Raw genomic sequence first — 23,229 nt, 5'->3', positions numbered from 1 at the left:
GGTTTTCTTTTAAATCTGAATCTTTACCTTCTAGAAACTCTAAAACTGATTCAAAAAGTAAGTAAAATCTTGTTAAACATGCACCTTTCGACAACCAGCGTACTTCAGTATGTAAGAGCAATCGTTGGAAGTCTTCATCATTTTCATCGCACAATTGGGCAAATAAGCGCGAATTCAATGCATTGCTTCTTATCTTGTTAACAGCATTAATTACAAGTTGAAGCGATTGGTGCAATCTATCACTCAGATTTTTCGCTACTAGGTGTTGTCTGTGGATGACACAATGAATTGCAGTTGCCTCTGGTATAATTCTTTTAAGATGGCTTATAAATCCACTATATCTCCCGACCATGGCAGGAGTTCCATCTGTTGCCACCAAAATGACGTTTGTGAATGGAATTGATTTTTGGTTAAAAATCACTCAGGACATTAAATATTGATTCACCTTTAGTGTCCGTCTCCAAAGTTTTCGCGAATAGTAGCTCTTCATAAATTTCTTCGTCCATAACAAATCAAACATATGACAATAATAATGCTTCATTACCAGGTAAAGTTGACTTGTCCAGTTGAATAGAAAAATGAGTTGTTTGCAGATAATTACACAAAAAACTTTCAATATCAGAGCTCATTTCATCAATACGTCTTTGTACAGTGTTGTTACTCAAAGGAATTCTTTTGAGTATGTCAAATGGAAATTTGTGCAGAACAGTTTTTAAAACCTCTTCAACGACGGGTAAAATTAACTGTTCTCCAATGGTGTGCGGTTTTCCAGATTTCGCTACAAGTAATGAAATATTGTATGATGCCCGCAAGCCATCATCGTTACTTTCAGACGTTGAAGCGAACATACTGTGCACGGTAGGTCTCTTTTCATATTTTTCCTTCAATGTTTGAAAATATTTCAAATCTTTACCTATTTTATCAGGATGACACCTTGTTAGATGATCTTCGAGCTTCAATGGTTTCATAGAGTCATTGCTCAAAATTTTGCTGCACAAAAGGCATATAGGCAATCACTTGTCTGCCTTTGATGGAAGAAATCCAAATTTTAAATAATCAACACTGTACAGTCGACATTTCTTCTTAGATTCAGTCATGCTTCGTATCAGTTACCTACCGGTAAATAAAAAAAAAACTTTGTTTTAGTAATCTCAAGACGGTCTTACTTAACAGGATATGACTATTTTAACAGAATAGGATTAATTAATTATTGCAATGAAATACAAACTGATTCTAATTATTAAAAGCAATAAATCGGTAAGATCCATAATAAGGTTTTATGAAAATGGCTGAACCGATTTTAATGTGATGTAAAACATTTTTTCATTAATTATATTTTGATATATTTCTGTAAATTCTATAGAAAATACTTTTAAATAACCAATATTTTGATATCACAACTCTGCAATTTTAATTATTTATTTATTACTTTGATGCACGTTACGAGTATGTAAAGACAGGTACAATTTATGAAAATATACAACGTGTTACAGAATAAGGGTTACAACCGGGAAATGGTATGTTCAGGATTAGTTTTTAAGTCGATTCCAATAGTTTTTCTTTATATATATCTGAAAAAAAATTTAGACTAAAAATTAATAAATCCTTAAACAGAGACAGTAGAAAGTGGTCACATTACAATATTGTGATGTCGCGTAGGTAGCGTAGCCCCTGCGGCTTTAACCGCGCCGCGTGCGACGTTTCAATATTGTGATTTGACCACTTTTTACTGTCTCCGTTTAAGGATTTATTAATTTTTGGTCTAAATTTTTTTCAGATATATAAAAACAGACTATTAGAATCGACTTAAAAACTGATCCTGAACATAACATTTCCCGGTTGTAACCCTTATTCTGTAACACGTTGTATAAATGTATATAATTATTAGTGAACCACCACACAGTCAGGTAAAAAAAATATTACTAATAAAGTAGGGACAAAAAGTTCAACCTTTCTCGGCTTTCTGTTCTTTTAGGGAAGTCTCTAATAATGGCTCTGTTCAATATTTAATTTTTAATACGTACCTACTACACGCAAACATTACAAATATACTTACTTATTACAACATAAATATATCTTTATCGCAGGTGGGTTGGAAGAGATTTCTTTTAGGCCTTTTGTACCTACGTATTTTTTGTAATTTGTGCATTTTTTGTTTACTGACGTGCACAATAAATTGTCAAATAAAAAATAAATAAAATAAAAGTAAGTATAACAAAAAAACAGGTAAGTACTTACTACTTTTTCCGACACTGGCAAACGCTAACATGTATTCACTTTACTTTTCTTTTTGAAATTCCGGAAACAAATGAGTAACCTTTTAACCTTGGCAATCGTATTTATATTAGTAAAGAATCAAACGTTCATGCAAAATTGCTAGCACACACCGTACCACACACATACCACAAGTCGTATTTCGTCCCTTTGCACGTCTGAACAAGCGTTGCAGTGGCGGCGCTTTGCAAGTCTTGACACGTTTGTTGTACTGAATATGGAATATGCAAGTTTTTACAAGTAACAGTCGCTGAGCTTCTCAAAACATTATCTGCCTAGATTGATACTCAAAGTCAAGCCAACATTTTAGTTCTTCACTATCGAAACGAGATGAATTTTCGTGGACCCCTGCTTATGAATTATGAACCCCCATTTTTTGTCATGCTAACGTAGACCCCCGTCGAGTCTCCCGTGGACCCCTGGGGTCCAACTGGACCACTTTGGGAATCAATGGTATAACAGCTATGTTTCTGGTTCCTCACAGAATCCTCTCCACAGATTCAAAAAATTAAAATCACTTTCCCAGTGGTAGGGTACTCATTTTTTCCTCCAGATCAGAATTTTGCTCCGATTGAAAGGAAAGTTAAAAAAAAAAAAACAATTATTACTCCCAAATAGTATATTTATATTATTGATAAAAATTCCACAGTAATTGGAATTGATTACTGCTCTACTAAGACTGCTGTGTGTATAATTTTAAAAAAGAGTGTCGACGTCATGAGGAGACCAGCCCAGTGGTACTTCAAATTCAATCCTAGCAAACGCTTTATTCTTACTAAAAAACTTCTGGTGGTTCAGTTCTTGTTTGAGATGAGCCTAATTATGTTTCAGATGTAAGGGTAGGCAAGGGAATTTGCAAGAGAGTGAAAAAAATTTGTATGATGAAACCTGAAATAATATTGAAAGGTAAATTATTGTAACCAGATAAATTAAAAGAGATAATTTTCCTTCTAGCTAAACATTATGGTGAAAATTGGATAGAAGATAGCCAGTTGTTATTTTATAGAAACCTAATGGATATAAATACCCATGTGAATTGTTAGAATGTGGGCTAATAATGATGATGAATGCAGTGGAATAAATGATGATGCTGATTTATTAATACTATTTTGAAATTATATTTTATTCTTAATTAGTGTATTTATAAGAAATGTTTTTATTGCATGATTTTTACTAAATTTTGTAGTAATTCTGTAGAATGTTAAATGCACCTATATTATTATATATTTTTTGTAATTTCTAGTTTATGTAGTTTTTTTATTGTTCCTAATTAACCTAATAATGTCATAAAACTTAAAATAAAATAGAATTGTTCGGTGAAAATTAAGGTACTAGTTTTTCCCCCCTAAATCCACTAACATTAAAGTTTTATTCCATTTATGTCTAAAATAGTGGCATAAATATTTTTTTTTAATTACAGGGCTTGTTTCATAAAATTTTTCTGAATAAAAAGAAAAAAATTGTACATTTATTTTTCTTAGCAGCAGTTTTCTGTGTTTTTCTCAACTTCACTTTTTACGGATATAGTGAGTTTTGGTACTGGACAACTCACATGATTCTGCACTTTAATTACTTTCTGTATAATTTTATTGGACCTTTGTTTTTCTCCATTTACTTCACCTCTTCATTCTCCTTATTATGAGCATTCTTTTCATTAGTCTTTGCTCCATCAGGTGAGATTAATCGGAAGTCAAAAATAAGAATTATATATGAGAATAAATAATAACATCATCTGTCCAGAATTATTATAATTGTTACTTTACTAGGATGCAAGTTAGTAAATAATTTATTACCATTATATTTCTAAATATTCTTTCGTGAATCACCAGTAGACGAATCATTTTGGTAAATAGATGAATCAATAAATTTGATGAAATGTATTGAGTTACAATACAGTAACAGAATTTACAAGACTACACTTCATTTACACTCATACATATCATCCTCATTCATCTTCTGAAGAATTATCTAAACTGTAGTTACCGGAGGCTAAACAGGAAAAAAGAGAGAGAGCAACAGAATTATTGATAAAATATGAATGTGTAACTGAATGATAATGAATTTGAAATAAAATTATTTTTTATTAGATTAAATAACTTAAAAAAGAATAGAAATTTATTTTTATTTTTCAGTAATGTGTCTCCACTTTTTAAAAACAAATTTAATCTAAACATATTTAATCTCTAACACAATTATATAATTATTGTTAATAAAAATGGGATTGGTTTTTCTAGTGAACATTCATATCAGTGATTTTAAACAAAGTATTTAACAATTTTTCAACAAGAAAGAAATTGTGAATAATGGAAAGCAGTTTTTTCCTTTTTTTAACAATTTAAGATTAAAACTGGTTTTGAGGGTTATTTATTTCTCAGGATTAGTCCTATATAACTTTTAAATCTGTAAATAAATTGTTAAAAATATAATACAACATGTTTAACATGTAGCTTATGGAGCTTGTATTATAACAGAATTTGATCAGTAAAGCACAGCGTAAGGGTGTGATATTTATGGCTGATTTTCCTTATTTCATTATACTACATTAGTGCGCGTGGGCGCATACACATATACACACATACTTACCCAGATATGATTAGTGGGTGTGTGCATATATGCACACACCCACACATTAAAAATTTACAATTGCATTGCAATACACAGGGTGTTGACAAAGTCTAATAACCCTTAAGAAATATTTCAGCCGTTAAAGTAGAAAAATGAAATTTAGCGAATAATCCAACCCCAAAACAACCTTATTCTTTTGGTAAGAGATCACCGCATTGGGGGGAGAAGCAACTCAACCCTTTTAAATGGAAGGGTAAACTTGTGATAAATCATTTTATTAAAGGCCATCGAAAACCAAAATTTTGACATAAAAAACTTTGGGCAGTATAACTAAGCAAAATGGCAGCCATATAGTATTTTTCACAAGTACAAAAGTGGTGTGTAGTAAAATAATTTCTTAATCAAAAACTAAAAAAAAATAAAATTAAAGCAAGTGATCCTTGCTTTAAATGACAAAACTATATGTCATTTTAAGATAACAGATGGGATACACTATAGGCTTCTTTTGAAACTAGCTGTGAAAAATATTAAATTATTGCAATTTTGGTTAGGGTTGTTGTTCAATCTTTTGTATGACAATCTCATTGCGATTTAAAATATGTGTCAATTCTACTCATTCTATCTTAATGTCATTGTGTAGTTCCTCATGATTTTTTTAGAGTGTGGTGGCGCATATTGAAAAAATATGTTGTTTGTAGGTAGGAACATTGCTAAACTTTATTTTTCTACTTTTAACTGTTGAAAAGTTATCTAAGGGTTGCTATATTTTTGTGTGAGTGTATGTGTGTTTATGCATATAAATTGCGTGTTATATATATTGGAATTGATTCAGAAATTGTTGGTTCTTCAAGCACAGAGGAGAATGAGCAGTCATGCAATAAAATAACACTAGATGACAGCATACTGCGACATTTGTTCTGAATAGTTCACCTATGTTTTTCCAAGTTTCACAGTGGACTGCTGAGTAATTATTATACCACGTTCCATAAAATCAACTAGAAGAATTCCCTTGGGATCCCAAAAAACTGTAGCCATAACCTTCCTAGCTGATAAAGTTTGGCGGGCTTTCTTTGGCTTGTATGGAGAACTGGTATGGCCCCAGGCCATCAACTGTTGTTTCATTTTGGCATTAAAGTAGGCCATCCGTACTTGAATCCCCAATCACAACTCTCTTCAAAAAACTTTCTCCTTCTGTGTCATAGTGTTAAAGGAAGTGTAAGGTAGAGCCCATTCATTTGATTTGATGGATCTTGATGAGCATTTTTGTTGGAACCCAATGAGCATTGAACTTCCAGTAGCCTAATTTATCAATCTTATGACAGCATGCACCTCATATTTTGCGGGATTTTCTATTGCAGTGCTCATGTTTTTAGGTTATAACAAGCGAACACGCTAAAGAACTCTGCTCACACTGACACAGCTGGAAGTGCACAGATTCAGAGAACACCGATGAGACAATGGCAGCACCACTACGGTACTACTAAGCGCTATGCTACAGCAAAGGTTACTTTCCGAACCACCCTTTTATTCCCCATACATTCTGGGGAATGTATGTGTCTGTTCTTCAAAGAACTCAACCGGGACTGCTTCAGTATTTCTATCAATGATTGAGCAACAAATTGAAAAGATGTCATTGGCTAATTAAATAATCACAAATTGTATTACCATATTTGATCATAAAATTTTTGGCATAAATTGATAATTTAGGGTTGGGTTATAGGTTAATCTCATTCATTGTTAACTAACGGTAAAACATATAAGAACCTTCTTATATGAATGTTCTTATATGATTGTCTTTTATCTTCTTATATGATTGTTCTCTTGCCAAACAATTAGGTTAGAAAAAAGAGAAAAAAAGTAGTACTTTTTTATTGTTAGGTAAAAACTGTTCATCTCTATGAAAAGGTTTTTTTTCTGGTAGATTACATTTTTTTCTAAGTGTAAATAAATATTAATTATTTTATTTTGTTTTAGTTGTTTATCTTAAATATATGTTGCAGGTTGTGTCGCAGCAGTCATCTTTGCTTGCTCCACTGGCAGTTGAAGCTGTTCTGAAAGTTATTGATCCAAAAAAGGACACCAATGTTGATTTAAAAGTAATTAATTTAGTTTTATTAAGTAATATATTTAGTTTTATACTCCAGGAGATGGGGTATTTGATATTTTTTTGTTGCCCAACTAATCTTTAACAAAACATTTTCATTTTTATATGTGTAAGCAGTTACAATAATTCTACGAGAGGACAGAAGTACCTAGAATGCTCATTACTTCATTGGACTTTAAAAAAGAATATTACCCTTAACTGATTTTGAAAATGAAAATTTTTAACATATCATTTTAGTTTTCTAGTGTAAATTCAAGTTACATTAATTCATGTCTATCAAACCTGGTGATTATATGATATTGCTGTCACTATCACTTAGTTTTCTGTTACAGAGGATTTACAAATTATATACAAAGTAGTATTAATCAAAAACAAATTTTTTAAGTGCTTGGCTCTTAAGATTACTTAACCCAAAGAATTGAAGAAAGAAACCAATGGCCTCTTAATTCCTGGGGGCCCAGAGTCTACTGAATAAATAATGTTTGAGTTAAAATAGACTAAAATTTGATCAAGGATATTAAACTTATGGATTATATTATATTTATCATTACAGTGAATAAAATACTGAAGTAAATTTTTATTTTCATTTCTGTTTTCTGAATCTGTTTTTTCAAATTCCATTTTTGAACTGTTTCTTTTAATTCAATTACTGATGGTTTCATAATATATGTTTATCTTCACATTCCCCTACACAAATCCCACAACAATGAAGTCTAATGACCAGGTGGGGTGTTTCTTGATTATTGATTGATTGTGTTGCCATTATAGATATTATTCATTAATCATATACTGTAATAGCATATTATGGTAAAGTGTGCGATCATGCTGCACTACAATTAAAAATTATCAGTATACATTTTGTCATGGAATACAGTGTACATAAACTATTTTATTAAAGAATAATACCTTTTGTGAATGTCACTCAACATTTTTGGGACCCAATGTGCACATAATTTCCTGTACTCTAGGTCTTTGATCACAATTGTGTACAAAGAAGACCTTGAATTTCTGAAGAAAGTTCAGAACCTCTTTTTTGTCACGGACAAAATCAACATTCTCAACCAGACATACAGTAGTGACAGACTTGCGAAGGATGAATGAGTTACGAAGGTGAGCTCACCTTCGTTACGAACATCCGTTCGCCCTTCTTTAAATTTCCTACATCACTCCCATACACTAAGTTTTCACCATAAACTAGGCTCATTCTGCGATGGATTTAAGCAGTGCTACATCCTTCTGCTTGCAGAAAATGAATCACTTGGCAGGAGCATCAATCATAGGTGCCATGTTCAATAGTCTGTAGCTCAGCTCAGACTGATGCAACAGAGCTGGCAATAGCAGAGGTTGTGATGGGGAAGGCAGTACAGTTGCACAACTGGCAGACCTGGTTCTTTCTTATCTCCTGTTTACTTAGATGCACGATTGGAGGTTGAAAAAAAAAGTGCCTTTGTGTGTATATATATATATATTAGTGAAGATTTTCCGGTTGCAGCACAAACTTAATGAATTTTGAACTGCGAGTGTGTATTACTGTATGAGCTGGGTTTGAACTGAATGATTATGAATATCTAAAAACCAATTTCTACCTTTTTGAAATTCCAAGTTTCAAGGGTTAAAGTGGATTTAAAAATTTTTTTGAAACCCTGTTGTTTTTCAATTTCTCAGTAACAAATGAAGAAACCTACCTTTGGTTAGTGTAATCTTCATGTTATAATAAACCAGTGTCTAGATTTTTGAAATTCGACCTTGAAAGGTGATGAAGAAAACATAAAAAAAAAAAGATTGACCGCTACAGGAAATGCAAGTAACCATATAGCGTAGGCGAAGCTGTGATATTTTATTTACTAGCTTGTAGAAAATAAAATGTTATCAATTTAACATGCAAATTTTTAAAATGTTTGAATTTCATGTAATTTCTCTAAATTAAAAAAAAAAAAATTAACTAAAAATAGTTTTAACATTTTTTACTTCCTTGTGCGAACTAAAGGAAGTATTTTGATTGCGAAAAAGTTTGGTTTCTAAATTTCAACAGAAATATCCATTTTGACCATCCTTGAATTCATTTACACTAGTTTCGCCATGATGTCTGTATGGTATATATCTCGCATAACTCAAAAATGATTAGCCATAGGATGTTGAAATTTTGGATTTAGGACTATATAACATCTAGTTATGCAACCTCCCCTTTGATTGCAATAGACTTGAACTAAAATGTCCAAAAAAACCCAAAATCCAACAAATTTGTATTTTGGACTGACTGCAGTAATAAGTCTTTATTGAAAGCTTTTCAACAATGTATTAAAGTGGTACTTAGTTTCATTGGTTCCAGAGTTGTAGCCAGATAAAATTTTAATTAATAAATATTTTGATCTTACAAGGGGAAGGCACATTGGTACAACTTTGACTTCATTTCTTTTCTTTTTTTTTAATTTAAATATATTGATTTATTAATTAATAATTATTAACCTGCGATTGTAAAAAAATTTTTACAATGAATAATAATTCAATAATAAAAAAAATTGAGAAAGGTTATTAGTGAAATAAAATTTTAAATGTGTATATGTAATTTAATAGGCATACAAGGAAGTCATGTAGTGACCACATCAGATTTTTTTATTAAAAAAACATTAATTCCTTTAATAAATTGTAACAGAGAAATTAATGTTTCCTGTTGTAATAGTTCTTCATATATGTTTCTCTTTACAAGGATGAAGCTTCAGTTTTTTTTGTCTTCAGTCATTTGACTGGTTTGATGCTGCTCTCCAAGATTCACTATCTAGTGCCAGTTGTTTAATTTTGGTATACATCCTACATCCCTAACAATTTGTTTTACATATTCCAAATGTTGCCTGCCTGCACAATTTTTCCCATCTACATGTCTCTCAAATAGTAAAGCGACTACTCCAGGATGCCTTAATATGTGGCCTATAAGTCTGTCTATTCTTTTAACAATATATTTCAAAATTCTTCTTTCTTCATCAATTTGCCACAACACCTCTTTACTTGTACCCATCTGACACCTATCTCGTCACTTTGTCTACCCTTTATCTTGGTAAATATTACACATGCATACTTTATCGCTTCATCACCTGCACTGTGGAGTAATTCAAGAATCCTGTCTATCCCAGGAGCCTTTCTGTCATTCAAATCTTTTAATGCTCTCTTAAATTCAGATCTCAGTATTGTATCTCCCTCTTCATCCTTTTTAATTTCTTCTTCTTCCTCTATAACACCAGTTTCTAATTCTTTCCATATATCTCAATATATTCCACCCACCCATTAACCTTTTCTTTTGTATTATAAATTTGTGCACCATCTTTGTTAAACACATTATTAGATTTTAATTTATGTACCTACCACAAAATCCTCCTTAACTTTCCTATATGCTCAGTCTATTTTACCAATGATCATTTCTCTTTCCACCTCTGAACACTTTTCTTTAATCCACTCTTCTTTCACTAATTTGCACTCCTGTTTATAGTATATCTTAATTGTCGATAATTCCTTTTACCTTCTTCATCACTAGCATTCTTATACTTCCTATGTTCACCCATCAGCTGCAATATATTCTTTGATAAAGTTTTCTACTGGTTCTCTATTCCACCTAAATTTCCTTCTGCTGATATAAGAATCTCCTTTTTAACATTCTCCCATTCTTCTGTATTTTCTACCTTACATTTCTTTATTAGAATTCTTGCAATGTCCTCCTCAAAAATTTTCTTTATCTCCTCTTTCTCAAGTTTCTCTAAAATTCCATTGATTCATCTGACACCTTTTCTTCAGGTTTTTAAACCCCAATTTACATTTCGTTATCACTAAATTATGGTCTCTATTAATGTCTGCTCCAGGATAGATAAGCTTTGCAGTCAAGTAAATCATGATATAATCCATCTGATACCTTGCAGTATCAGTAGACTTTTTCCATGTATATATTCTTCTATTACGATTTTTAAACTGGGTGATAGCAATTAATTATACTTCATGTTAAACTCAATTAGTCGGTCCCCTCTTTCATTTCTTTTGCACAGCCCGTATTCACCCATATTTCCTTCTTGGCTTTTCCAATGCTTGCATACTAATCTCCAACTATTATTAAATTTTCATCCCCTTTTATGTGTTTTAATTGCTTCATCAATTTTTTTGTATACTCTTCATCATCATCATCATCATGGGCACTTGTATGCACATAGACGTTAACAATCATTGTCGGCTTAGATTTTGATTTTATCCTTATTACTATAATTCTATTGCTAAGCATTTTGAAATACTCTACTTTCTTCCCTATCTACTTGTTCATTATGAAACCTACTCCTACCTGCCCTTTATTTGAAGCTGAGTAAATTATTCTAAAATCACCTGACCAAAAGTCATTTTCCTCTTCCCACCAAACCTCACTAACTCCTACTACATCTGCAATTAACCTATCCATTTCCCTCTTTAAATTTTCTAATCTGCCAACCTTTTCTAGACTTTAACATTCCACGCTCTGACTTGTAGAATGTTATTTTTTAATTTTCTGGGGGACCTCTTCCTTAGTAGTCCCCACCTGGAGATCTGAACAGGGGAATAGTTTACCAAAGAAGGCACCTCTATCTTTGTTACATGAAAACGCAGAGAGCTACATTTTCTTGGGAAAAAAAACAGCTGCAGATTTCCATTGATTTCAGCTGTGCATTACTCAGAAGATAAAACATTTTTTACTAAACAAACGCGTTATTTTTTCTCAGATTTTATTAAAATAAAAATTTGTGGTAGACACAAATATAATGATATATAAATTATAAAATATAATGTTAAACTGAAATATAAATAATCCAACTGCTACAATTAAACTGAACTGTGGTTTTTCTACCGTTTGCTGAGCTATATAAGAGTTAAGTTAGTATTGTACAGTTAATTGAATAATTATCAAATGTCATATATCATAATTTTCCTTAATGCAGAACACACATTTTTATACTTTTATGATTTCAGGATATCAAGGTAATAAAGAAGCTAGGTGGTACTGTTGAAGATACTGAACTCATTGATGGATTAGTGTTCACTCAGAAATCAGCTAATGTTAGTGGACCTAAAAGAGTTGAAAAAGCTAAAATTGGTCTAATACAGTTTTGTATATCGCCACCAAAAACTGATGTTAGTAGTAATTATTATTCACAGTTTTAGTTGTATTAATAGTGTTTTTTGCTTTTCTATTTTATAATTCTACCAGGTTTCCCAAATTTGACTGTGCTTCTAACCTTCTTTCCTTTTCCTGTTTAGCCTCTGGGAATTAACGTACCGTTCAGGTATTACTTCAGAGGATGATATGTATGAGTGTAAATGAAGTGTAGTCTTATCAGTTTTTTTTTAATCAGTATTTGGTCTCAGTTTGACCATTCCTGAGATGTGTGGTTAACTGAAACCCAGCCATCAAAAAACACCGGTATCTTTGATCTAGTATTCAAATTCGTATAAAAGTAGCCTTTACTAAGACTTGAATGCTGGAATTCTCAACTTCCAAATCAGCTGATTAGGGAAGACGCGTTTACTAGACCGATCCGGTAGGTTGACTGCACCTAACCTAAACATGCAACTGAAACTCTATTAGTAAAATATAATTTAATATGCTTTTTGAAATCGTTAGTGAAACTAACAACTTGACTTTGTTCACAAGTGATTTCCATGTTTTTTTTATTTAGAGTACATTTTTCCATAGTTATTGAAGCTTTTGTGTTTTTTTTTCATTCCAGTATGTGACTGGTGTTAATACTTAAAGCTCACTTTTGTTTTCATTGAAAAATGTATTTCATTGTGATGGTGATCTTGATCTATAACTCTGAAAAACTGAATTTTTAAAACTTGAGCCCGAGTGTGGAAGACTGTCTTTTATATAAGATGAAAAAATTCCTGATTTTATAGCTCAAAATCCAACATATCAGAAAATTGGCACAGCAAACAGGAAGTACAAAAAGCACTAAGTTAACTTTTAAAATTACATCCATATAAAGTAACTGTAACGGATTGTTACACAGTTTTCCTAAACTTGTTGAATATTCCCATTGGTTTTTTGATTTTATAAAAGATAAAGGATAAGACATTCTTCATTTAAATTTTTTTTTCAGATGGAATGTAGCATGTCAGCAGCCAGAATAGTTGGGTTTGGTATGTGAATAATCCTCATGAGATTTTTGAACAATCATTACATTAAAAAATTGGAAGTTTGGTTTGCTATATCATGAAAGCCGAAAACCATTCAGTTTTCTGAAACCCAGTAAGCCCAGAATGTTATTTTAATGAAATCATTTATCCTTTCATTGGCCAACTAAAATGAGGAAAAAATTGTTACAGTTTACTTTTTTTTACAAGATTGAGCAATGAATGGTATACACCATCAATGTTTTTTAAATTTCCTGGATGAAATTTTTGGGGATAAACTCATTTCAAAGCAGATATGGCCGCATAGATGCCCAGATCTTATATCTGGGCAAAGACTTTTATTTATGAGAGCAAAGAAAGCATATCTGTTTAGAGATACTGTCTAGAGAACTCCTTATATCGTGAGTGAACTGAATTTATAAGTACCTTTGGTGCTTGAGTCTATATTTCAAATGTGTTCAGGCATGCCTGGAAGCAAATGGTGGCTATATTGAGCATCTGTAAATAAAAATTCATTGTGGTAAGTATTATTTGGTTTTTATAATTTTTGTTTGAATATAATACATAACATTTTTAACATTGGTTTGTTAGCGGTTTCATTTGGGTTACTTTGTATTAGTGACCAAAAAACAATTTTATTTAAAAGAGGTGATCAGTGTGTAAATAGATGGTAAGCTTTAATACCTTGTTTATCTCTAAATTATTTTTTTGAAGAGAATCTGTTTGAATAAATCACAAAAAAAGTATCACATCATGATAATGGATTTTTAATAGTATTTATTCTTTAGTGAAAATATAAAAAAAGATAAAAAAAATTGTTTTTATTTGTATAAGTATGTTCAATAATTTGTAAAAGAAAACAGATTCATTATTGTCTGATATGTGATGTTTTTTATTATTAAATCAGATTTATATTTTTATTTTCAGATGGACCATAATGTTATAGTATCAGATTATGCTGCAATGGACAGAGTGCTTAAAGAGGAGCGTGCGTATATATTAAACATTGTGAAACAAATAAAGAAGGCCGGTTGTAATGTGCTGTTAATACAGAAATCAATCCTTAGGGATGCTGTTAGTGATCTTGCCATTCATTTCTTAGACAAAATTAAAGTGATGGTTGTTAAAGATATTGAACGGGAAGACATTGAATTTGTTTGTAAGGTAAGCTAAATTTTTAGAATTGACTATAAGATTTATCAACTTTTTTTTTTAGCATGCAAGTTTTCAACAGTATAAAAATATTCTTATCACCCTTCCTAGTTCATTTTTACTTTCCCGACTATAGTTATTCTGTACAGATATCTATTCTGTACTTATAAGGGAAAATTTGCTAATTGGGTCGGATTTTGACTTGATCCCCCTCTCTTAACAAAAGTAATGCAGTTTTAGCATTTATAAATTCCAGAACGATGTGTTTGCTTGATATTATCATACTGGTTGGATAGATTTGGATGAAACTTAGCACCGTTATTTCTATATATGGGCCATTGATACCATTTAATTATTCTAATGAAAAGTCAAATTCTAAAGAGTATGCTGTATGTAATTAGTGAAAAGTGAAAGAAAAAAAGCTGTGACAAAAACGTGTTTTGCCAACCTGGTTTTTCACTTTCCAGAGTATCTTGAAAAATATAAGTAGACTGAACAATTTAAGTATTGTTTAAGAAATACTGTAAATGAATAAAGACTGAAACTTATTTTGAATCCCATGCTTTTGTAAAGATCTCAGCTAATTTAGAATAAATATTTTATTTTTAATAGATTTGTAATTAATAAGTAATAAAACAGAATGCTGTGATAAAAATAACATGAAATTTTAATACTGAAAATATTGAAAATTAAAAAAAAATAATTCATATATAAAAGAAAGTAGGAATGTCTAATATCACAAATAATTCAAAATAGAATATGAATAAGTAAGTGCTATAAACAATAGTTCATTTATTAATATTTTTATGTGTAATTTGTTCAATTATATCCCAAATTCACTGTAATTAGCACCTACACTCCTGGCATAAGTGAAGTATTGTAAGCTGGGAGATACTTCTGTATAATGAAATTAGAAAAAATACTGGGAAATAGATATTTTCTTCTGTTTTGTTAAAAAACAGTTATTATCTACAGCAACGTGATTGCATCACTTTGCAAAGGTTATCTCATCTCCTTCTTACTAGTAATGAAAGTCAAAGTAATGTTTGGTGGGTATTACAGAATTAAACAAACTAAAATATCTTGTAAAGAATCAACATACACAAATATGAAACAAAAATCTATAAGTGAAAGAAAAAGCCTAAAAATAATTATTAAAATTCAAATAGACTTAAAAGCTGTAATTTATACAACATCTAGGTGTTAAAATTATAATTATTTTATTAACACTTCCACTGCTGGCTTTTCATCTGCGGGTTTAACCCTCTTTGCTGAATTATTTTTTTGTTTTTAAATCGCTTAAGTATACTAGTTTTCTACATTTGGAATGAAAAGATGTTTGAAAAACCTGTAAAACTCATCACGGGAGATGGAAAAAACACTGGATTTATACTGTCCATGCTGAACGCTCACTCATGCGTGATTGAGTGTATTTATGTATTTCTTAATTGTAAGTGCTGGCAATTTATCTTAACTAACTTTCTAGTCTTTTATTTCAGGTAAAAATAATTTATTTCTTCGTTTTATGGAAAAAGAAAAAGTTTATGATTTTACTTATAAAAAGTCTTAAATTTACATGCAATAAATCCTCAATTTATTTTGTATAACAATAATTGATTTAGAATTTTTTTATTTTATCTTTGTATCAGTTAGATTAATTTGTAGTTCTGACAAACAAGTAAAATAACTGTACTATTTATGTTTTAAACATAGTGAAATAATACATTGTATGTTTTAACTTTTTTATTTAAAAGAATAATTATAAAATTAAAAATATTTATTTAATGTAGATTTGTTATAAAGAATATATAAATAATCACCAAAAAGTATTAATTTAAAAATGAAAATAATAGTATCAATGTATAATTTAAAAATAAAAGTAAGCGTCTAATCAATACTGACTGAAATATGAATAATTTTAAAAATAAATCTATTTATTATATTATTAATATTTATAATTTTATCCTCTTTTAAAAGTGATGAAAGTTCACACAAATTTTAAATTCCATTAAAAAAGCTAGTTCAGTGTAACTGCGAATGAACTACACAGTAACAAAATACTCTGTGTTTTAAGATGAATATCAGGGTTTTAAAGTTATGTATTGTTTATTAACCTTTTCAGATCATATAGCCACTAAACTGGCTATGTACGGCTTCAGTTTTAAAACGCTGTTACAAAATCATTTTACATTGCATCTAAGTCAGTTATTTTGTTTTGTATTCATAAAGGAATCAGTTTTATTACACAATTTGAACGACATTTATACGATGTAAAATGTTTTATTTAGACTAGAAAGAATATGACCATTTTTTTCTCAGAAATGTGCTTGTGTGTGTGTGTGTGTGTGTGTGTGTGTGTGTGTGTGTGTGTGTGTGTGACTTGTGTATTATAATTGCTATGAGGGTTATGGATTTATTTATTATTTACAAAAATAGCTTATCTCTTACTAGCAACATATCGATGTATTGAAACATAGTAAATTATTATTATACAGCACACAAAAAAAAGAAGGAATTTGTGGTCTTAAATACGTCACTTTTACTTGAGGTCTATAAATATCTTTTCTGACAAATGATAAACATGTAACACATATCGATTCGTAATGAATAAGAGTATACAGTAAAAATGGTTTTTTGTCAATCTGAATAGCCTTTTGAGCGGTGGGAATTTTTATAAAACGTTTCTGAATCTACTTTCACTTATACTAACATATGTTACTAATCTGTGATTTATGACACGGGTTTTCATCATATTTTGCCCAATTTTCAACCGATTTGCTTGAAAGTATTATTTTTTAAATCAGCAAACATGTTTCGTAAACACAAAGCAAAAAAAAAAAATTTCACTAATAAAAAACGCGGTAGAATTGCGCAAAAAAAAATTCTGCAATTAAATTATCGTAATATTTGTACTGTTTCAATTTTTTGTTGTTACAGGCATAAAAAAATATCCAATCGTAACGGTTCTTTTTGTCAAAATCTGTTAAATCTTTTTAATATATGTATTTTTTTGAAATATTTTTCACAAGAGGGTAGCATAAGACTATGAAGAGAGGCAATCAGATACCAACATATTTTCGCAGGGCGCTAATCATCCACGGATCATTGTGATGGGAAAAGGTTAAGTTTTACTTATATTGATAAATTATACATGAAATGAAGAGCAACGTAAACATTGTTTAATGTGAGCACCATTTGTCATTTGGCATACATCCAGCCGATAGGCTGATAGGCCGATACTATCGGTTGATAGCCGATAGTATTCATCCTATACTTTTAATCAGCAAGTCTAGAGTAATTGATTCAACAGCTGCTTCAATCATATCTCAATTTAGGTAGGTCAGCTGGTAATGGTGGCACATACACTTGATCCTTTATAAACACTTTATAAAAAAAAAAACCCTGTATGGATCAGATTGGGTGAACGTGGAGACCATGGCAAACAAACCCTGGCATCTGGTCCCTGGTGACCAATCCAGTGGTTGGGAAGAATTTCATTCTACCAATCGTGTACATTGGTTATGCCAGTGAGGAAGTTCACCCCTTGTTGCCAGGTAAAGTTCTGTGGTTCATATTGCAGTTGAGGAAAGAGCCATATTTATAGCATATCAAGATAGTTCATTCCAGACACTCTTGCTTCTGCAAAAAAGAATGGCCTCTAAACTTGCTGTTGGGATATGGCACAAAAAACATTCAGTTTTGGGGGAGTCTCATTCACTGCAATATTTTGTGAGGATTTTCTGATCTCCAGATACGCACATTATGAGTGTTTACTTTTCCATTAACTTGAAATGTTGATTCATCACTAAATTCTTTTTCTTTTTTTTCACAGGCGCTACAGTATAGTCCAGTCCAGTCCAGTCCAGTCCAGTGTGAATCTTGGCCTCCCATACAATATGCCTCCAAACATCTCGGTTTTCTGTATTCATTTCCAGTGTTTATTTTGACAATCCTATCAATTCGAGGCTTTTCATAGGATTTTGTAACAAGATAACTTTTTGTGGGATAAGACTGTTAACCCAATGTCCAACTCCCTAGCTGGAGACCAGGGGATTTTCTTCTCCTAGGTAGATAGATTTCTCTCCAGCTTACAGAGCTGTGTCTACCATGAATTTTATTCAGGTTATCTTTATAGGCTTGTTCGCCCCCCTCTGCCATTGTGAATATCTTCCTCTTTCGCCATTTTCACTGGTTTTGGTCCACCCTGGGTATTTTATTTTCTCAGTGCCCTCCAACCTTAGTTGGTGAGCATATCAGTCACCAGGGACAGCACCTGATAGCTGATCCAGCAACAGTCAAGGGCTCGTCACTGTATACAAGATGATAAAGAAGGTCTTCATCGTCATGATGCGTTATTTCATTTGCTAAGCTAACATGCAAACCATAATCTGTAAGCTTTAGATCTTGTAACAGCTGTAAACGATATGGACACAGTTGTGAGCATTTTCTTAAAACCCTCCACAAAGACTTCACTGGAATTGCTAATTTGTGGCTAGCCTTCCTAACTGATTTCCTAGGAGTATGCACTAAAGAGTCTTACATGTCTTCACACACTCTGTCCTCCTATACTCTTTTCTTTAGAAGCCATTGATTTCTAATTTTGTATACAATCTTATGAATGTTGTTACTTTGAATCAAAGTAAATACATGCTGAACAGTAATTACAGATTCACACTTTGCAAACTGTAAAACAGAGAACGCTTTCTGTTAGGAGAGGTTGCCATTTTTGAAGGTGCTACTAGCACTTTCAAGTGGAAGGTACTGGAAACAGTTTGAGTTTGAGCACAACTAAAACTGTTGCTCTTTAATTTCATGTATAATTAATCAATGTATGTGAAAATTGGAAAATATTACATAGCTCTAAAACCCTGATATTCATTTTAAAACACTGTGCATAAATGTTTCTGATGTGCTAACTTACAATACCAAATCAGTAGTAACATGCTGATAACCACCAGCGGAGATATAAAAGGCCGCTCTTCTACCACGTGCATGTGCATGGTCAGCAGGTTTGCATGTATGCATAGACCCCATGTGCCTGCAAGCATTCAATACTAAATGTATTAATATATAAATTGTTATTATAAATGAAAATTTACTTTTATAATCTGTAATATATAATATATGGTACTTTGGAAACCAAAGTTGGACACTTATTTTTGAAACCAGAAATTAAGGAAGTGTGCTTTTAACTAACCAAGTATGTTACGTTGCATACCTGATTTAGCTACTCAAGGTTTGATGAAGAGAAGGAGTAAAAATATTTTTAATTAATTGTTTGGCAACAACTTGTGTAGCAGAAAGTTCCACCACTATGGCATGTTTTCAAAAGCAGTTCTGTAAAATTGAGATTGGTAATCAACATATATACATACCTTTTCTGCATTTTTGATAACAAAAATTGCTCTGTATTTCTAAAGATCTAATACTTAAATTTTACTTTTATCGGATTTCTATAGCTGATGCCCCTTTTGTTTGCACCCAGTTTCCATTTCTGTCTATCTTCTACAGCCTCCATTGCCATATTTCTTCTCTTCATTGCCTCTTCCATTTTGTTCTTCCAACTGCATTTAGGACATTTTTATTACTTTTTTCTCATGGGTGGTACCCATTCCAAAACCTCAGAAAGTCTTGATCCATCCATCCTACTCACATGGCCAAACCCCCTCAATGGCCTCTGATGGATATCTTTCATAATATCTGGTTGCATACCCCTTATGTCTTCAATCCTAATTCTGTCCAATTTAGTCCTTTTTGTACGTCTCCTCCATACATTCATCTCGGTTGCCAGTACTTTTGATTTGACCCCTTTGTTTATGTTCCATGTTTCCACTGAATATAGCATCACACTAAACTCTGGTGCGATGAATTATTTTCTTTGTATCTCTGATGATTCTGTTATCCCATGAAACAGAATTTAAAGTTCTAACAGTGATCCAGCCTTTAGTTGTGCAATTAACTTCATCATTGCTATTCCCTTCTTTATTAAACCACATCTTTAAATACTGAGCTTTTTTACTCTGTATAATTTCCTTTCCAAGATTCAGATCAACCACTTCTCCAGCTCCCAACACCTAAATATTCCTATTTACTAAAGTTTATATTTGCTCTCATTCCTCTTGAAGGCTTCACATCATATAATTTAAATCTGTTCATCCTCCATCAAAGGATTTCATCAGCAAAATCTTATATCTTATATATATATATATATATATATAAATGAATGTTTGTTTGTCCCGTATGCATTCCTGTGTCATTCATCTGATAGCGATGAATCTTAGGTGAGTAGTGGGCACGCCCGTGAAGGTTTCTGAATTGGTTTGAACCCACTAGGTGGCGCTGGTATCAAGATATTTATGAAACAAACAAATATACAAACAGACTTTTTTCTTCTTTTCTATATATGTATGAAAGGCAGTGTTCATATGTGTATCTGCTATAAACTGAAAAATTACTGGATCAAAATATGCATGGGAGAAAGGGAAAAAAGAAAAAGAAATAGGAGAAAAGGAAAAATGGGAAGGGGAAATGAACAAATGGGGAAAGGGAAAAGGGATAAAGTGAAAGGTTAAATTTTGTTAATTCCATAATGTTCAGTTTTTAATGTTTTATGAAACTTTCAATTGTGTTCATTTAATTTATATATATATATATACACCCAAATCTAGCAATAGCGAAGCATTGCTGGGTCTGCAAGTATATATATAAAAATTGTTTGTTTGTTCCATATACGTTCCTATACCATCCAACCAGTTGCAGTGAAACTTTGGTGAATTATTGTGCTCATACCTGCAAAAGTTTCTGAATTTTTGTACTCTCGCTAGGTGATGCTAGGGTTGAGATATTTCAAAAAATTGTATTTATGGTTCGATTTGGCTCATATTCAGAATATATATTAGCTACATGAAAGGAAATATTTTTGCAAAAAAGGGAAATACGGAGAAAGAGGAAAAGGAAAGATAGGTAGCAGGGAAAGAGGGAAAGGTTAAATTTTGTAAAGATCCTTAATGTTCAGTTTTTTAGTGTTTCATCAAACTCTCATTTGTGTTCATTTAATCTATATGTATACTCAAATCTAGCAATGGCGAAGCATTGCCGAGTCAGCTAGTACATTATAAAATTATTTTTTTTGTACTGCTTCAACCATCCTTTCATATTTCTGATCCCATCTCATCATCACTGCCTCAACATGCAGTTTGAAGAGAGTTTGTGACAATCCATATCCCCCTGACAAACCTTTACTCACTGAAAATTCTAATGTCAAATTAGCCCCTACCTTTATTGTTGTTACGTTAACCTCATATAATTTCATGGTTGCATATATCAGGCTTAAATTTACTCCAACCTTCTAAATTATTAACTTCTTCTGTTAATTATTTATGGGAAAGTTGTATGCCTTTTAGTCTATTAATGCAATACAAGTCTCCTACCTCACATCCTTTTTTCTAGAAACAAACTTTTTTAAGAGTGAAAATATTATCTATTGTTGATCTCCCTGCTCTAAAACCGCCTGCTCCTCTCTTGGAATAGCAGCAAGCTTTTTGGTACATTCTGCCCATTTTGCTACTAACTGCCAAACTTCTACAATTCTTGGGCGATCTAATGTTCCTTTTTTATATACAAGTGTTATGTATAACAGGGAATTCCTTTCTAAAGGGATATCCTCTCCGTATAATAACACTATGTAAAGGAATTAATAAAAATATTTTGACTGAAACAGGATGACAGAGATTCCTTAACAAATTTTTTCCTCAAATGTGTATACATTATGTTTACAGGTGTTTATTAAATATTTAAAGAATAAAATGTTTTCTTTATATTTAGCTCTAATCTGTATAAAGTTAAGAAAGTATTTATTTCTAATCAAGGTTTGTAAATGTGAAATGAGTTTTAGACCTATTTATAATGTAATTTAAAATAATTTGGGTAATTATGGCAATGGGCTGTTTGAATTTAAATCTTTTGTACGAACAAACTTTCAGAATTTTAATGGGTGTTTAGAATATTTGCAGGTAATGGTGTCACTTATTCATTCACACATGATAATTTTCATGATAACATCAAATTATTTTTTATTGAATGGTTTTTTTTAGACTTTAGGTTGCCGTCCAATTGCCAGCCTTGATCACTTCCTTCCTGAACACATGGTTTCTGCTGATTTGGCAGAGGAGGTTCAAACTGGTAACAGTCGTTTTGTTAAAGTAACTGGAATACAGAATCCAGGTCGCACAGTCACCGTTCTTGTACGTGGTAGTAATAAACTTGTATTGGAAGAGGCAGACCGATCACTTCATGATGCACTCTGTGTAATACGATGCCTTGTAAGACAGAGGTAAGTTTATTTCTGAATATTAATACTTATAATAATATTAATACTATTGTGATACACTTAAATCGTTAGGCATATTGTGCAGCCACTAGATTGGAAACATGAATGTGAGGTCAATGTAAGGCTTCCCTCTAGATCATTCAAAGATTATTACTGGATGTAGAGATGTAGCTATCTTCAGCATGGATGTTACAGAATTTAATCTAGACTCTCAAAACTAAAAATGATGGATGATGAGTACAAGGAAAATGTGGGGAGATGAGAAAGGATGATTTAGCCATTAAGAAACTGCAGTTAAAAATAAATAACCAATCTGAGAAGAAAACTCTAGACCCCCATTTATGACATTGCTCATTATTGTCAGGATGCCATTGTCCATCCTGCTCATAATCTTTTAAGAAAGGAAATTTTTACTCAGATGAGTGCGGAATGTTACTGTTGGTGAATGTTTTGAAAACAAGCTTGTATATCTGCCATAAAAAACTTTATTAATTTGAAATTAGATTCATCCTAGACATAGAACAGATAAAGGATTGCTAAAGGAACAACCTTGCTCATCCTTGGAATTGTGTAGTAAGGGTAAGTATTTGACTGCACTATAAACCATCACAGAGTGCAGAGTGAAGAAATGCAAATCTAATAAAACTCTGCCACAGTAAGTATGTCA

General features: G+C 31.7%; 1 protein-coding gene across 1 annotated transcript in view; it reads left to right on the top strand.

Annotated features, from left to right (window-relative positions):
- Window positions 1-23,229, top strand: part of CCT4 (chaperonin containing TCP1 subunit 4) — a 59,856-nt gene that overhangs the window by 22,434 nt on the left and 14,193 nt on the right. The window contains exons 5-8 of the mRNA XM_075368386.1: window positions 6,840-6,935; window positions 11,918-12,079; window positions 14,009-14,245; window positions 22,327-22,565. Coding sequence (XP_075224501.1) covers window positions 6,840-6,935; window positions 11,918-12,079; window positions 14,009-14,245; window positions 22,327-22,565 — 734 coding nt within the window. The remainder of the gene's footprint in view (window positions 1-6,839; window positions 6,936-11,917; window positions 12,080-14,008; window positions 14,246-22,326; window positions 22,566-23,229) is intronic.

Source organism: Lycorma delicatula, chromosome 6, assembly GCF_047948215.1.
Source record: "Lycorma delicatula isolate Av1 chromosome 6, ASM4794821v1, whole genome shotgun sequence".
Taxonomy (NCBI): Eukaryota; Metazoa; Arthropoda; class Insecta; order Hemiptera; family Fulgoridae; genus Lycorma; species Lycorma delicatula.
This window is presented reverse-complemented; position numbering and strand designations above follow the sequence as displayed.